At 40.2% G+C, this 18660-nt stretch overlaps 1 protein-coding gene across 2 annotated transcripts in view; it reads right to left on the reverse strand.

Annotated features, from left to right (window-relative positions):
* UACA (uveal autoantigen with coiled-coil domains and ankyrin repeats) overlaps positions 1-5573 on the reverse strand; it is a 35569-nt gene extending 29996 nt beyond the window's left edge. For both annotated transcript variants that reach the window (XM_024199567.2, XM_024199566.2), the window contains exons 1-2: positions 5149-5573; positions 615-748 (exon numbers count right to left, since the gene is read on the reverse strand). In XM_024199567.2, the coding sequence (XP_024055335.2) occupies positions 615-748; positions 5149-5187 (173 nt within the window). In that variant the 5' untranslated portion in view covers positions 5188-5573. The remainder of the gene's footprint in view (positions 1-614; positions 749-5148) is intronic.
* Between the last annotated feature and the right edge of the window lie 13087 nt (positions 5574-18660).

An 18660-nucleotide genomic window follows, 5' to 3' on the forward strand; every position in this document is an offset into this window, starting at 1 on the left:
CTGATCTTTCCCCATTCTCCTGCTTTCAGATCTCTTTTCAAGCCTCCCTCTCGCTATACTGTAGAGTACTCCACTCTTACCTAATCAATTCCCTACAAGCCCCTCAACCACTCACAGTGCCCAATATAACTTCCTTCAGCTTATCACCATCTCAATTTTGCTACCCTAGGCTCTACTGATTTGCACCTTTTTGCCTTTCCAGTTCACACAATAGGACTTCACACATCTCTTCGAGGGGCGGATGTCAATGAGTATGCATTCCTATTTCCCCAGTACTGCTAAATGAACCTGACTAACAGGAGGTTGACAGCCCTCAGAGCAATAGTATGTGACTAGATGAAGTGCGAATTTCTATCTAGGATGGTACAGTGGGGAGCTTATTTTAGTAAAGTATGGAATTTGTGTACACTCTTCTTTTGCTTAAAATCTTCTACCTCTAATAGATATGTAATTCTGGAACTCTAATTCTGTAATCTGCTGTCTGTTTGTTTCAGATGGGGAAGAGTAATACACATCATCAGTAAAAATGTGATATAATGAAGAAAGATTTACAGTCTAAACAGATTTCACTACTTGTGCCATCATCCTCCACTACATTCTTGGGAATTACTTACGCGGATCTCCCTTCCACATCCAGTTTAGTAGGATTGACTCCCTTTTTGGCAAGGATAGATGAAATTTTTTCCACATCTCCCCTTTCAGCTGCTTTCATCAACCGATCATCATATTTGTTCCAATCTGTATTCAGCTGCATAAAGACAGAAGTAAAAAAACCACCACCACAAGTGAGTTAACTGCATAATGTGAACTCATTAAGTTTACCATCATAAAAAAAATTAATCTCATAATTTGCTCCTATTCCCAGGCAAGAAATCTTCATTAAATTACAGTTTAATTTGTCAATATCTATTACAGACACAGAGCAGCATGTAACTTAAAAACCCTACCAAAGACACCACGCTCCTGCACACAGTTCTCCCACTGGAGAAAGCGTAAGAGAAAAACCATGCGACAGATGTGTAGACAACACTGCTTAATTCACTACAGGAAGATGCCCACATCCTACAGTGATGAGAACATAAGAACTATATAGAATATAATATCACATACTTAAGGGGAAAAGTCCCCTTAGAATTCTGTAGACTTCTCTAAAGACCCATGTGCTATGAAGTCCAGAAACAAAACAAAAAAGTTTGCATTAAAAGCATAAAATCCAATATGAAAGTATGAAAACAACCATAGGGCATAAGGTTAAAGAATCGTGACTCTGCCTCTGCCAGCTTTCCAGCCTGCATGCTGCATTCTACTTAAGTGCAAGATGAAGACATTTTACTGAAGGATATCTGATAAGTACAAAGTTTGCAGCCAGAAGCTATCAACATCCTAAATTCACTTTAGGGTTTGACTCCACACACAAAATACAGAGACCACATCTTTGATTTTGCATACACATCTAGGATATGAAATCATAACCTAATACGACCCAGCACAGTGAGGATGCAAATGTAGTAGCATTTGGACCAGCTCTTAATAGGTTAGTAGCCCCAGAAAAGTTAGCTAAGATTCCATGCCACGTCCCAAATCAGGAGACTAGTTTTACATTTGAAAAATACATATATGGGGGTAGTCACATAACAAGGATTTTGCAATGGGGTGGAGGGGCCATATGAAAGTTTACATACCTATTGCCATCTTTATGAAGGAGCGACTTCCATGATAACAAAAACTTAACACAAGAGCCATACCACACAGCAGAGCAGTTAATTACAGGTTGATGAGTCTGTGTTCTGGGCTAACTATGAACACACACCTCTGAGTGCATCTTTCTTTATTATTATCCAACATTTATGCTGCAGCCGAGTCCTAGAAGCTTAAGCCAGGGTGGGGCCCCACTCAACTAATGTGTGGTAAATACCAGTCCCCTGTCCAAAAGAGCTTACAAATTAAGAGACAAGACATAACAAGTGGATGAAACGTACGTGGGCAGCAGGAAGGAGTAACCAAAATAAGATGTTTCAGCACCGAATATTCGCAGTAGTAAAATTACAACTTGCCACCTCTAGCTAGACATTTTCAAATACAGTTTTCTGTATAGCAGCCAAGAGGTTTAATGAGGAACATTGAGGATAGAGTGGTGTCTACAGATTTTGATTGGGAGACTTTTCCCCCACATACAAGAAAGGAGTAGTGTGGGAAAAAATGCAATGGGGTATATCTAAACTAAATTTAATTTATGATCCTTATGCGTAGGATATCAAGTGAATAGAAGAGAGCAATGTGATTGGCAAAATACTCCAACTGCCGCCAATTTGGCATTCAGCATTATGTAAAATAAAAGTGTAGCCAATTTGACACCAAAATTCATCTTTAGTTTTACCTGGTGCAAATTCCGTTAAAGTAAGTGGCTGTTATATCCGCTTATTCCATGGCTAAAACTCACCACAGGATTGCAAGGAAGTGGTGCTGGCATAAGTAGCTGTTTTTATCTTACACACTTCCAAGTTGTTTTTCCTGGTACACTCCTCTCCTGCACCTTGGAGAAGTAACTTATACTTGCAATATACACAACTGAATGCCCAACTGATGCAAATTACACTATTTTGTCCCTTATACCCACAAACTCAATTTATGGGCAACTTACACCTCCAACACACATTTACTTCAGCACCAAGATTCCCATCTGAGTTCCATTCCTTGTTGAATTTGGCCGATTAAAACAACACAAAAAAGTAATGGCTGAACTATAGAAGAACCAGCTACTTAACTTTCTAATTTCAAAATGAAAAGCTGATGCTGGAAACAAACAAGAGAAGATCAGGTTCCCTGTGCAGCTCTCTCCTATTAACAGTGGAGATATTTTAGCTTTCCTCAAGCAGTTTGAAAATGAGGAAGTTCACGGAGTTGTTTCAAATTGCCTGCAGAATACTTGGCTATGCAGATTTTGTAAAGAAGGCATAAATCATTTTTAATAACTAAGTAATTCACCCACCAATACTAGTCAGACAACACTCATCAAAACCAAAAAAAACAAAACACCCAACCCAATCCAACAAATTTAGAGATTCAGCACACTTGGTCTAAGAGATCTGACAAGCCAAAACATATTAGAAGTCTATCCCAATAAGTGAAACCCACTTCCATTACTGACCTATATGCCTCCAAATCACTTTATCTGAATTGCCCTTTTCATTCCAGAAAAATTCCACTTGGAGCTAAAATCCTGCATGCAACATTTCAGACTGATCAGTGAAGTTGCTGGCAGAAGGAGGTGGTGAGAGACAAAAAAATCAGGATTATAATGGAATGTTAGCTGCAAGTTTGGTTCCGTAGAGACTAGCTTCTCTATGTAATTCACTAAAAAACAACAACAGAGCTATTTCCAGCTGCTGCAGGTCACTGAATACAAGTTTTAAAGTTCTTGATTTAGTGAGAACCAGATCTTCTACCAAACCAGCATTCAGCAAACCTAACCAAATTTCCAAAGAAAAGAGGCTGAATTTTTATGTTTTCTCCGATAAAAACACTGCAAACTGATATTGTTAATGCAACATTTAAATTTATGCACTGTAAGAAATATATTTTGTTCCAGTCTTAAATTGTCAAAAACATCAATCTATGATTTCTGGATCTTTAAGCAGGAGAGCCTGGTCAGTCTTTATATGTACATGAAGGAAGGAAAACAAGAAAAAAAAGGTACATAAAATAAGAATACAAATTCACGTAAAAAATGTTTTTAAAAAAATCAAGTTAAGTCTTGGGCAGAAAAAAAACACTGTTAGAATTCTAAAAACTTTGCCTCATTAGGGAACATTGGTCTTTCCAAGTGTGTTTAATAAAGTCGCGTATAGATAATCCATACAAGACGACAGCTGTCTCTAGTAACCTCTTTAGCAATAGCGATACTTGTGTGCTGTAGCAAGGTCTCATTTTGCTATTTGAAGAAGTGACACTTATTCTGCAGAATGCCTTATACAGTGGAGCTGCAAATATGATTGGAACCTCTATTCTGTATTGTAATGGATCTCTCTTTTACTCAACATCCTACCAACAACAGGTACTATTAGTACATTAAGGACCAAATAAGTAGAAGTAAACAACTGTCAAAGTGAAGTGTGTTTTGTAATGCATTCACACCCTTGCTTTTGTTGTTCATTGACTTGTCAATTAAAATCTATTTTGGAATTTCTCTCCCAGTCCAACCAAATTAGCTACATTTTACTGTATTACAACACCTTTGCCTTTTTGGTATTCAGCTAAAGCCAGTCACTGCTTCCATACTAAACCCGCAAGTGCACTAGTCCTGGAGAGGATAAGTTGTTTTGCTCTGAAAACTGGCAATTTTTCTTGTCACTCTAAATATCTTTGCATGTATAAGTTTATATACTTTAAAGACTACATATGGAGCATCCTCTTGCTGCCTCTAAATACTCTAATACAGTGGTTTTCAACTTGTGGTCCGCGGACCCCCAGGGGACTGCAAACTATGTCTAAGATTTCCAAAGGGGTCAAACCTTCATTTGACATTTTTTAGGAGTCCACAAATGAAAAAAGGCTGAAAACCACTGCTCTAATATATTCAGTGTGTTAGGTTCAAAGGGAATTGAATAAAATGTTTTGCATGCAGACAGATGCTTTAAATTGTCAAAGATCTTCAGGCTTAACCTTCAAGCTCTTACATCTGTAAGTGTGAACAAATTCAAACACCTCAATAAAACTCCTTTTAAAGTGAGAAAAATACTCCAAATGAAACCATTACTATGTTAGGTCGTTATACCCATAATTAAGATCATCACAAATTTAGAATGATTAGTACAAAAAAAAGTTTAGTATCAAGTCCTAAGAAAACAATGTACAATATAAAGGTTAGTGATTTCTGCACCGATTATTTTCAATTATGTCAATTTACTATGGTCCACTAAACCAAGTAATTGTCAATTAAGAAGTGGTTCACAGCACTGTTTTTTATTTTAACCTTTTTATAGTAGAAACTGCCAACAAGAAACAAATACTATTATAGTGGCTACAGACATAACTGATGCTAAATAAAAAGTAAGGAACAGCTTGAATATTTACAAAATTTAAACTGGTGCAGAAAGGGTTACTAAAAAAAAATCTCTCTTCCATTAATAAGAAATACAAGATACCTACTGTGTTACTAGCAGCACAGGAAAACCAACAACTCATCATAGAACTTGCGACTCCTTGTTGTCAGCAGCAAATAATTTACCTGGCATTCAGTTACAAACCGCTGCAGTTTACAAGGCAAGCACCCAACCAGAGGTCAAAACAGGCTGCTCTAAGCAATATACTATTTTTTCTGCCCTGCATTCATTTTGTTCCATCCTTTGCTTAGCTTGGATCCCCAACTATATTTTCTCCATCTTCAGGATCTTCTTCAGACTTCATAACTCTTACAAAAATAAGTTTTTTCCCTTAAAGACTGCCCAGGGACAGCCTAAGACAGGTACAGGAGTTCCTTCTTTTGTACTGACTGCTTAGGCTGTCCCTTTCTGGCACTTCACATGAAAACCCTACATACAGCTTTTGTTTCTGCAGCCTCTGTGCTGCTGCACAGACTGCCACAGTGACGGACTCTCGGTAATATTCCCCAGATCTGAAATATCCTGTAAACAATATGCAGACAGTCTCACAACAGCCCAGTTCTATTTTTTGATTGTCCAGTACTTGATAGCTGAGTGATAGAAAGGAATAGCTAATAATACATTTTATGCATGCTCATCCTGTGAGTAATACATTTTATGCTTATGGGTAGCAAATGAGAGAAGCACGTGTGAAACTACCACCATGGTGCCACATTTTGCAGATGTGCAAATGTTCACCTTAAAGGAACAAACCTGTTAGTCAAATTAACTTTTGACGGACACTATATGAGGGTCACCGTTACCACTGCTAAACAGGATGTTACAAATAATGGCAGGAACAGATTTAGCTATTCCACCAAACAACACTGAAAGCTGGAATCAGCTTTATGATCATCTGACTTTAGACAAAGTTATGACTACATAGAACACAGACTGGGTGATTCTATTTTGACAAAAATGTGTCCGATTTTAATTTAGAAAAAGCACATGCCTTTGCTTTAAAAAAAAATTCTCCTTTTACAAGTATGAATCCCATTCTGAATACAACCAGGTTTCAGCTTACCGCTGCTGCCAGTCTGTCTCCCCAACACGTGAAATGAGAGGAGCCACAGAGGCTGTCAAACCATTAAATAGACAGTGTAATGATTAACAGTATTGAAGATGTAGGGTCCTCTTTCACACATTTTAAATTTAACAGTGGAAATCTCCTAAACACCATATTTAGTGGACTAGGTCAACATCGTGACTATTGGCTGTTTTGTCCGCAGGAGATATAAACGTGGTGCACAGTAATAAAAAAAGAAAATATGCAGGACACCACAAGACAATGTTAAACATATACAGTCAGTGAGACTGCAAGTACAATTTTCTGTGGAGACCTTTTTGGAAAACAGACATTTCACAGTACACTATGCCTCCTCCTCCTGTCCACATTTGGGGTTGTGTACACACAACTGCCGTCACACAAAAATGCAATCATTTTTCATAATACTGAAAGAAGTCATACATCTTATCTGCCGCCTTCAGAGCAGACCCTATGCCAATTAAAACACTTTTTTTCCCCTTGAAAGCACGTGTTCCAAGGAGTTATTTGCAGTCAAAGTTTCCACATGACAGGAGCATTCCAACAAAACAAAGGTTAAGTGAATTTTATACAGTCTGTGTCATACCAGCAGTTATCTTATCACCATGAAACAAGTCAACCTCCTACAGCTATAAAAGGTATTTTGGAAAACATATAAGCCTACCCTGAACACTAAATGAAGATCAAGTTAGCACTCTGATTTTGAAAAGGATATGTTTAAAAGCACAACTGAAATCAAAACAGGTCACATTGAGTCAGACTGGTGGGTTTGCAACAGCATAACTCACCAGCATGCCAAAGAACTTTAGAAAATGTGTTTGAATTTCCACCTTTGAGAGAGAGGAACATGGACATATTACAAAGAGAAAATCCTTAGAGAAAGGAGCAGGAAAAAGCATGCTAGCCAGTTCTACAATATCAACAGTCAGCCCACGGGGGAGCAGCGTATGCCACCAGAACTAGAGAGATAATATTGTAACATACATAAGGCCATAAGCAGTATTCTCAGAAGGAAGTAGCAACAGGAACTTAATGTTTGCTCAGTTCACAAGGGGGCTGGACAAGAAAGTCCCAATAGGCCAATTAAAAAGGCTCATCAATACTGCACAAGATCCAGAAGAAAAAAAAATTGCACCCTTACTTTGATGAATCAAAGCTTAAAGGAACACTTCCAACAGCAGCCTGAAAACCAAGAGCTCGTGCCAAAGATTAATTTCTGAGTCGGTATCACAGTGATGAGGGCAATATAGATGCTTGGCTAGATACAGTTCTTGGCTCCATTTATCACCCTGGTGCATGATTTCAGCTAAGACCGTGGCTGACTCACAGCCAGGCTGCTTCTCTTCAATTTCACCCAACCAAGAGTTTTGCTTTTCTCACATTTCTATCTGCTGACAGATCAATATTTATCCAAGTCTCCTGGACTTCACTTCACTTCTCCTGTGGCTGCCAAAAACTTCTTAGACTGCAAGTTCCAACATGAGGCATCCTGCCTTTGGGGGTCTCGTGCCACAAAATACTGTTCCTATTTTGTGCCCACTTAAGGCCAAATAGTCAAAGATGTGGCCACCCGGAAAGTGTATCAGCTACAAGGCAGCTCTGAATAAACCCTACCCAGCAGCCGATTGGAATGATAGTAAAGGTTCTCCTGGTTAGCTAGACTCTAGACAGCTTGAAGGATGGAAAATAATGAAAGACTATAGGGGGAAAAGCCTCCTCTTTCAAAGATGTCCAAAAGCAACACAATGTGCCATTTAAAAAAAAAAAAAAAGTCATTTTCTGTTTTTTCATTTTATTTTATTTTTTAAGATTTGCATTGCAAGGGAGAAAATATCTGCACCAAAGTATTTTAAAGAGTACAGTTCTTACACAGTGGATATGTTAAATGGTGTACGCAAAACGATAAGCAGCAGCAAAGATCTGTATAAATCTTTTACTAATGGCATCAACTGGGATGCAAGGAAAATTATTAAAAAGCTTGTGATAAAGGGGAATTTACTCAAGACAAAACATTCTGCCAATAAAAAAATTAAAATATGGAAAGAATTTAAAGACAGCCATTGATGACGATGCTTCTGCCACATTCTCTCAGTATGAACAAGTTTAAATTTATAGCACTGCTTTTTCTCTTTTGGAACAGAATTAGTCATCAAATATGAAAACAGTGCAGAAATCTAAAGCTGCTAAATTAATTGCCAACAGACCAAGGGTTTCTTTGCAGGGTAATATAGCCAGTGCTCGCTTAACACAGAGCAGCTGTTTTGCTAAGTGGGTGTAAAGGCCAAGAACTTTAGTCAAGGAGAAGGGATTGATTTGAAAATATCTTGGAAGTAGATTTACTGGCATCTGCCAATAAAATACCTTTAAAGTTCTGTCTCCCTGAAATCAGGAAGACTGCCTTGAAAAGATATGTACCATGTATTTTCTAGTTTCTTGCCCAAAAGTGCCCTAAATAAATTAGACCTGCACTATGATCAATATATTAAAACAGAGAACTCATAGGAGCATCAGTGGCTATTAGAGATGCCTTCACATGAGGATCAATTCAACAAATGCCTTGCAAAAGCAGAACAAAAATGGACAGAGTTTTCCATGTTGTATTGTCAACCAACTGGCAAAAAGGTACCATTACGCTGGTGGAGAACTTACAGTGAAGTTGCCTCCAACATTATTGCTCAGCTCTCTACAAACTTCAGCAAATATACCTATGGTGAAAGGTTATAGTTAAGCGTTGTTTACAATATCTACCCAAGAATCAAGATCAGGTCTACGGATTAACAATGGAGGAGATATTGGCAACGAAGAGACCATTAGTTAAAGTGTTGCTGAAAGTAACCCAATATCCTGTCACAATATCTATGTATTGCTAAGGGTTTGTTACTCTGCCAACAACTGTGGCTACTGGGGAAATGTCCCTTTTCCATTCTTGGCGCACTGCAGTCTCAAAATGTTTGAACTGATCAGCTCTGCTGTTTATTTATTGAGAGCTGACTAAAGACACAAAATACAAGCAACTACTTTGCGAGACAGCCAGTACCACTAACATTAGTGGTGCACACAAGCATGTGAGTTCATGTAGTTTTCTTTCATTAAAATGTTGCTAATTTGCATATTGCTTTACCCCTTAGCCTCTGGATGCACTGCTGGTTGCAAGGGGGAGGAGATTCCAAGAGAGGGTTAAGGAGTTCTGAAGCTTGTCTTATGATGGAGACAGACTTGTTGAAAGTCTCTGGGTTAGGATAAAAGGGGTAAAAAACAAGAGTGATGTCATGGTAGGGGTCTACTACAGACCACCTACCCAGGAAGAAGAGGATGAGGCTTTTTTAAAACTAACAAAATCATCCAAAGCACCAGACTTGGTGGTGATGGGGCACTTAAACTACCCAGACATATGTTGGGAAAATAACACAGCAGGGCACAGATCATCCAATAAGTTCTTGGAATGTATTGGAGACAATTTTTTATTTCAGAAGGTGGAAACAGCTACCAGGGGAGAGGCTGTTCTAGATTTGATTTTGACAAATAGGGAGGAACTGGTTGAGAATTTGAAAGTGGAAGGTAGGTTGAGTAAAAGTGATCATGAAATGGTAGAGTTCATGATTCTAAGGAATGGTAGGAGGGAGAACAGCAAAATAAAGACAATGGATTTCAAGGCAGCGGACTTTAGCAAACTCGGAGTTGGTAGGTAAGAGTCCATGGGAAGCAATTCTAAGGGGAAAAACAATAGAAGACAGTTGGCAGTTTTTCAAAGAGACATTATTAAGGGCACAAGAGCAAACTATCCCACTGCGTAGGAAAAATAGGAAGTATGGCAGGTATGGCTTAACCAGGAGATCTTCAATGATCTAAAAATAAAAATAAAAAAAATTAAAAAAAAGAGTCCTACAAAAAGTGGAAACTAGGTCAAATTACAAAGGATGAATATAAACAAACACCACAAATATGCAGGGACAAAATTAGAAAGCCCAAGGCACAAAACAAGATCAAACTAGCTGAAGACAAAGGGTAACAAGAAAACATTCGACAAATACATTAGAAGCAGAGGAAGACCCAGGACAGGGTAGGCCCGTTACTCAATGAGGGGGAAGGGGGGAAAAGAAAGAGAAAATAACAGAAAATGTGGAAATGGCAGAGGTGCTTCAATGACTTCCTTGTTTCGGTTTTCACCAAGAAGGTTGGTGGCGATTGGATGTCTAATGTGAATACCAGTGAAAATGAGGTAGGATCAGAAGAGGTTAAAATAGGGAAAGAACAAGTTAAAAATTACTTGGACAAATTAGATGTCTTCAAGTCACCAGGGCCTGGTGAAATGCATCCTAGAATACTCAAGGAGCAGACTGGGGAGATATCTGAGCCATTAGCAATTATCTTTGAAAAGTCATGGGAGACGGGAGAGATTCCAGAAGACTGGAAAAGGGCAAATCTAGTGCCCATCTATAAAAAGGGAAATAAAGACAATCCAGGAAGTTACAGACCAATCAGCTTAACTTCTGTACTCGGAGAGATAATGGAGCAAATAATTAAGCAATCAATTTGCAAACATCTAGAAGATAATAAGGTGATAAATAACAGTCCGCATGGATTTGTCAAGAACAAATTGTGTCAAACCAACCTGATAGCTTTTTTTGACAGGGTAACAAACCTTGTGGATGGGGGGAAAGCAGTAGACGTGGTATATCTTGATTTTAGTAAAGCTTTTGATATTGTCCCACATGACTGTCTCATAAATAAACTAGGGAAATGTAACCTAAATGGAGCTACTGTAAGGTGCGTGCAAAACTGGTTGGAAAACCATTCCCAGAGAGTAGTCATCAGTGGTTCGCAGTCAGGCTGGAAGGGCATAACGAGTGGGGTCCCACAGGGATCAGTTCTGAGTCAGGTTCTGTTCAATATCTTCATCAGTGATTTAGATAATGGCATACAGAATACACTTATAAAGTTTGCGGACGATACCAAGCTGGGAGGGGTTGCAAGTGCTTTGGAGGATGGGATTAAAATTCAAAATGATCTGGACAAACTGGAGAAATGGTCTGAAGTAAATAGGATGAAATTCAATAAGGACAAATGCTAAGTACTCCACTTAGGAAAGATCAGTTGCACACATACGAAATGGGAAATGACTGCCTAGGAAGGAGTACTGCGAAAAGGGATGTGGGGATCATAGTGGATCAAAGTCTAAATTAGAGTCAACAATGTAACACTGTTGCAAAAAAAGCAAATATCATTTTGGGATGTATTAGCAGGAGTGTTGTAAGCAAGACATGAGAAGTAATTCTTCGGCTCTACTCCACGCTGATTAGACCTCAACTGGAGTATTGTGTGCAGTTCTGGGCACCACATTTCAGGAAGGATGTGGACAAATTGGAGAGAGTCCAGAAAAGAGCGACAAAAATGATTAAAGGTCTAGAAAACATGACCTATGAAGGAAGATGGAAAAAACTGGGTTTGTTTAGTCTGGAAAAGAGAAGACTGAGGGGACATGATAACAGTTTTCAAGTATGTAAAAGGTTGTTACAAGGAGGTGGGAGAAAAATTGTTCTCCTTAACCTCTGAGGATAGGGACAAGAAGCAATGGGCTTAAATTGCAGCAAGGGAGGTTTAGGTTGGACATTAGGAAAAGCTTCCTGTCAGAGTGGTTAAGCACTGGAATAACTTGCCTAGGGAGGTTGTGGAATCTCCATCATTGGAGATTTTTAAGAGCAGGTTGGACAAACACCTGTCAGGGATGGTCTAGATCAGGGGTCGGCAACCTTTCAGAAGTGGTGTGCCGAGTCTTCATTTATTCACTCTAATTTAAGGTTTCGCGTGCCAGTCACACATTTTAACGTTTTTAGAAGGTCTAAGTCTATAATATATAACTAGACTATTGTTGTATGTAAAGTAAATAAGGTTTTTAAAATGTTTAAGAAGTTTCATTTAAAAATTAAAATAAAATGCAGAGCCCCCCAGACCAGTGGCCAGGACCCAGGCAGTATGAGTGCCACTGAAAATCAGCTCACATGCTGCCTTTGGCACACGTGCCATACGTTGCCTACCCCTGGGCTAGATAATTAGTCCTGCCATGAGTGCAGGGGACTGGACTAGATGACCTCTCGAGGTCCATTCCAGTCCTATGATTCTATGTCCCACTAGGGTTGTTAACTTTCTACTCACATAAAACTGAACATCCTTGCCCCGCCCCCCACACTCCACCCCATCCCCTTGCTCACTTTCACCAGGCTGAGGCAATGAGTTGGGATGCAGGAGGGGGTCTGGGCTCTGGGGTGGGGCTGGGGATGAAGGGTTTGGCGTGCACTAGGGTGCTCTGGGCTGGAGCTGAGGGGTTTGGAGGGAGGGGGGGCAGGGCGTTAGGGCATGGGAGAGAGTCAGGGGTGCAAGCTCCAGGCGGCGCTTACCTGAAGCAGCTCCCAGAAGCTGCAACATGTTCCCCCTCTGGCTCCTACGCGGAGGCGCAGCCAGGCGGATCTCTGCGCTGCCTCATCTGTAGGCGCAGTCCCCGCAGCTCCCATTGGCTGCGGTTCCCGGCCAATGGGAGTTATGAAGCCGATGCTTGGGGCGGGGGCATGCGCAGGGGCAGCCAGAGGGCTCCACACGCTAGGAGCCGGAGTGGGGGACATGCCACTGCTTCCGGGAGCTGTGCGGAGCCACAGCAGGCAGGGAGCCTGCCTTAGCCCCGCTGCGCCCCCAACTGGACTTTTAATGGCCCGCTCAGTAGTGCTGACCAGAGCTGCCAGGGTCCCTTTTCGACCGGGTGTTCCAGTCGAAAACCAGACATGTAGCAACCCTGTGTCCCACAAGAAGAGAAACAGGGACATGGTGGCATGGAGGCAACTGCATTGGACTGGCTAGTCAACATTGGAAGGAAATATTGCAACCCCCTCATTTCCTGTTAGTTTCTAAAATGTTATTGGAACAGCCCTGCCACAGGGACATACTAATTAATTTGATCTTAGCCTATTCAGTGCCCTTCAAGGGAAGAGAGGCCTAAATAAACTGAAGGGAAAGAAGGCCAAAGAAAGTTCTGGAAGCAAGAGTGAGAGCTAAGAACTCATGCTGTTCACTCTGTTCCAAAACATAGCAGAGTATAGGATGCTCACTACCTGAGCTGATGTTCAACAGCTTTACAGTGACATTATTCACTTGTGGCTGTTCAAATTACATAATCAGCAGGAGAGAGACCATTGAAAGGGCGGTTTGATGGCAGCTGTCCATTCAGAGTAAGAGGCATCGGTGTGACAGCTCCAGAAAGCGGAGGACGACTGGGGCAGGGGTGAGAGGAATGGATGTCTACTTTCATTCTAGCTCTATAAGATTTCCACTGCAGGTATAGTGCCCTAATGTTAGCTGTACTGATACACCTATTTGGAGCAGCGTGCTAATACGGTGAGATAATGGTTAAAAGGATGGTAGATGTAGTCATTTCTTTTGTTTATTGTCCCTTCTCCCATGTAATATTATAAACTAAAGCATTCCAATGGAAGAGACCTGCAAAGGAATCAAGTCAGAAGGGAAAAATATCTGGCCAGCTAGCACCATTGTACAAAAAGCTAACCTTAAGGGAGCTTTAAGAAAAACAACATTCATAGTGCACTTTGTACAGCTTCCCACAAAGAATTTTTAAAGTAAGTGCCAATGGTGTCTCCCACCTTCACTTCCCACATTCCCCCCCCCCCACTTCAAGAACCTTCCCCCCTCCCCCCAACACACACACACACACACCTTATAGAAATAAAGGAGATTGTTAGGAACCAGCTGTTAGGATTTAAAAAAAAAAAAATCAAGGCTCCTCACCCCAGGATGTCTGATCCTTTAATGCAGCTTGTGTACTTTATCCAAGTAGCTAAAATGTCTCCGCTGATGTCCAAATATTTTTAAACAATGCAGTATTATACAAAGATCCAACATTTACCCTGTAAAAAGAACTAAATAAATCAGTATGAGTGAACACCAGAGGCCTTAACTGGCTTTGACCGAAAAGATAAATTGCTTTGACTTTCTACATTTGGATTTGGTTAAATACAAAAACAAAAGTTATCTAAAGCTCTGGCATAACAATATGGTCCTTACAGGAGTAACAGCTGCCAAATCCCGGTTAGCTTTATACTTGGAAAAAAGCCTTGTTTTGAAAGGGAAAAAAAATATTATATTGGACTAACTCTGTTCCCATCAAACTCAGTAAGTAAAACTCCTATTGGGAACACATAGACAAGTAGAGAATGCTTTTGAAAAATCCCACTCACCTACACAGTGGGTAGCCGCCTCCCTCATTCCAGGCATGGAAATGTCATTGATGTCAATACAAGTTTTGACTAGAATGACTTGCCTGAACACACACTTTGTTTACAGCATAAGGAGGACATGAAGATCTGGAATACATATGCCCAGGAATTCAAACAGTCTTTTGGGGTTTGTGTGTGTGTTTAAAATCCACACTCAACAGGTATAAAACAGAAAAAACAACAAAAATGTTTCGTTTACCTGATATTCACGCTGCTTAGAGCTTTTGCTACTAGCAGTATGTTTAAAAAAGTTTACTGCTGAACCACAAAAGCAGTACATAGACTTGAAAGAGCATTTTGACCGTTCTGTTTTTACGAAAACAAGTACATGATCTTGCAGCTACCTATTACAAAAACCAGAAGATGGGTTAGCTACTACAAAGCCCAAGGACATATCTATAAAGATTAAAACAAGGTGTATAATTGGCACTCTCTCTTCCCCCTTTCTGCCCACAATTTCAAACCTGTAATTGCAGAGTTTAAACAGAAACTTCCCCCCAGGGCAGCAAAACATATATATTTAAACTCAAAGGAGAAACATTGACATGGGAAATTGCAAGATAATGTTTTCATCCTATTTAATTTGTAAACAGGCCCTTCTGGTTTAGTTTATGGCTGGAAGTGAACAGGCTGGTTTATGAAAAACAGACAATTCAGCTTTGCATTTCATGATTAAGGCATGCATCCACATTATAGCAATTACTACTTCAATTCAAAATTAGCTGTTTTTAGGCTGTTCTAGCACATAAACTTTGCATTCTGATCCCATTGAATCACGTAAACACATGGAGTTCAATAGTGCCAAACAAAAGTTAGTCACAGAGAAAACAGTTTACTTCCACAGAGTTCAACATTGTTTTTTGTTTTAATAGGTGATCTCAGAGAGCACAACTTTGCCAGTTATCCTTTATAAGTCAATGTATCAGGGGATAGTTGGAGCAGATAATTTTTGAGCAAGACCTTTAAGTCTAAATAAACTATTAGCTTGTGATGCAAATTTTGGATTAAGTTAAAAATATACACATCTGATATTAAAATTGTAAACGTTTTGAGTACATATAGGAGGGGATGTTTTAAAAGCAAAGCCGGTGCCAGATAAATCTACCTGGGTGTAACGATTTCCAACACTTTATGCGTATAGAATACCCTTCATCTATAATTAACTGTTTGTAAAGGCCTTAGAGATGAAAAGTGCTCTAAAAGCCCATAAAGTATTTTAGATCATTACATCCAGGTAATTAGAGTACTTTGCAGGAAGAGGACTGCTAGAGAAGACATCATTTGATGAGATCACCACAAGGAACAAGATGCCCACAACCAGGTAATAGATATTTAATAAATATGTAGATTATATTTAAAGTTCTCGGTCTAATTAACCAATGTTTGTAATGACCTTAGACCCAGAACTTAAAAGCTTGCTGCACAACTGTAGGAATCTGGCAGCTTTTAAGGAATCCCCCTGATTTCCCTTGTCCCACATGGGGAAGAATGCTGACTTGGGAGCTAACAGTAGCTCATTCTGAACAGAAATAGCCCCGCTCTCTGCTCTTTGGCTGCTTGCTGGCCAGAGTGGGATAGATCCCCTCCCGTAACTGCTGTGGTAGCCTCTACTCAGGGCAGATGTGCCCTGCTCTGCCCCCATTCAGCTAAACAATTAACTTTCAGAAGTGAGAGGGGGGCTTTGGACCACTTCTCCCGGACCCCAATTGGTGCCGCATTTCAGAGTTCTTAAACAGTATCTGTATACAGCAAGCAGCAGCCCACAGCAGTGAGTCTCAGAGTCCACAGACTAGGGTTCACACTACAGTGCTAAAAATAGCCGTGGAGCCGCACCAGCTCTGAGGGGGGTGGGGGGCGCTTCAGAGCCTAAGCTCCAGCCCCAACACCTGTATTGCTATTTTTAGCACACTAACTCAAGCAGAGCTAGCACTGCCTGTCACACTCCTAGCTGTAGTGCAGACATACCCATAGGCTCTTAAACCAATCTTCTCCCCCAGAAGTGTTCCCATAGAGCAGGTCCCAAACTAAGTGCCCTCTACAGAGCAGTGATTTTATTTGTTTTTGTTCTGCTTCAATGTTCATGCTACATTTCTCCCTCCATCAGCTGCTTCTCTTTTAGCTTCTAAGAGAGCACCAAGTTCTCAGTCAGCCATGGACTCAGATTTTCAAACACTAGATCGTCGGGGGGAGGGGGCCGCAAAACAAATAAAAGCAACACTTTTACCACTTGGGGCTTGAAATATCCTTGTAGTAGCCAGTTGCATCCTAAACCCCTCAGCTACTTGGGGCCCATGGGATATCACTGTCCACTTTCCTTCCTTCCACCCTCAACGTCCGCAGAGTTGTCACCTGTGGCCCTGCCCCCTTTGAGTCACAAAATCCTACTGAACATATCTCATTGCCAAATTTAGGAAGCTTTTCCACCTTTCTTCCACTCACCCCACCCCACAATATTTCCCTTCTCAGAAGCATTTCCTACCCTCTGACCTCAGCACACAGCAATAAGACATCTTCAGAACTCTAGAAGCAGCACAGATCTTCTCCACGGGACAAGACACCAGAAAGAAATTCAGCAGGGAACAGTCTACACCAAAATGCCAAAGGTAACATTTGAAAGGTGAACAATGTGTTTATATATTAGCTTCCATCACCTTGTAACAGTGAAATATTGGAACTCTGTTCTGTGGAACCAGAAGTAAGATAGCTGGAGAAGCTATATAGAGCAGACACCTAATAATTTATATACTGCTATAATCTTTTCCTTTTGACAATGGCTAATCCTCAAACACATACTTCCAGTGCTGCTGGAAATTGCAAATAATATATTTTATTTTTCAAATGAAGGATGTATATTTATCTAATAGTGAGAGATCACACACCACACTGCCTCACTCAGAACCATTGGTAGTTTTCACTTTAACTGCTCTTCAAGCCCATGTAAAAATAGTTCAATCTCACAATGTCAAAGTTCACCTTGAAGCATTAAAAGCAAGTCAGACCCCAATCCAAATAAAAAAGGTACACAGCAGCCAGTCTCACTGAGTTCATTGAGTACTCTCCTAAATTACCCTGAACAAGAACAGAAGGAGGGATGGATCAGCAAGGAAAGCTACCTCTGGAGGTCAGAAAGTGTAGAGAAAAAGTGAGAACTGGGAAAAGCCACGCAGAGATGGACTTTGCAAAGGAAATTAAAACCAATTGTAAAAGAACCTTAGTCATAAATAAAAAGAAAACAAGGAAAGAAGAATTGGGACTGCTAAACACTGAGAATGGGGTGGAGATTAAAGATGATCCAACCATGGCCTAACAACTAAATGAACACTCTGCCTCAGTTTTGAATAAGAGTAACGAGAAGCCTGGGCACAGTGACAGGGTGGCTAATGGGAACGAGGATATGGAGGCAGAGATGACCACATCTGAGGTGACACGCAAACTGCTTAATGGGACCAAACAAGGGGGCCTGGATAATCTCCATCCAAGAATATTAAAGGAACGGGCACATGAAATTGCCAGCCTAATAGCAAGGATTTTTAATGAATCCATAAACTCAGAGGCCATACCCTATGACTAGAAAATTGCAAATTCAGCATCTATATTTAAGAAAGGAAAAAAAGTGATCAGGGAAAAACAGGCCCGTTACCTTGACCTCAATTGTTTGCAGGGTCTTAGAACAAAATTTGAAAGAGAAAGTACAGTAGTTAAGAACATCGAAGTAAATGGTAACTGGGACAGAATACATTATTTTACAAAAAGCTATATTGTGCCAGACCAACTTGATTTTTTTTTTAAGAAGATAAAACCACGACAAAGGAAATGCAGATCTAATCTGCCTGCACTTCAGTAAGGCATTTGATACAGTTCCATATACAGAATTATTAGTTAAAGTGGAGAAGATAGGGATTAATACAAGAATCAAAGGGTGGGTAAGGAACTGGTTAAAGGGGATGCTAGAGTCGATCATGCTGAAAGGTGAACTGTGAGACTGGAGGGAGGTTACTAGTGAAGTTCCTCAGGGTTCAGTCTTTCTTGGGACCAAACTTATTTAACATTTTAATTAATGACCTTGGCACACAAAGTGGGAGTGTGCTAATAAAATTTGTAAATGACAAGGTTGGGAGGTTTTGCCAATACGGAGGAGGACTAGAATATCATACAAGAAGATCTGGATGACCTTGAAAACTGGAGTAATAGAAAT

This window comes from Terrapene carolina, unplaced genomic scaffold (genome assembly GCF_002925995.2).
Source record: "Terrapene carolina triunguis isolate 2854851 unplaced genomic scaffold, T_m_triunguis-2.0 Scaffold67, whole genome shotgun sequence".
NCBI classification, from domain to species: domain Eukaryota; kingdom Metazoa; phylum Chordata; order Testudines; family Emydidae; genus Terrapene; species Terrapene triunguis.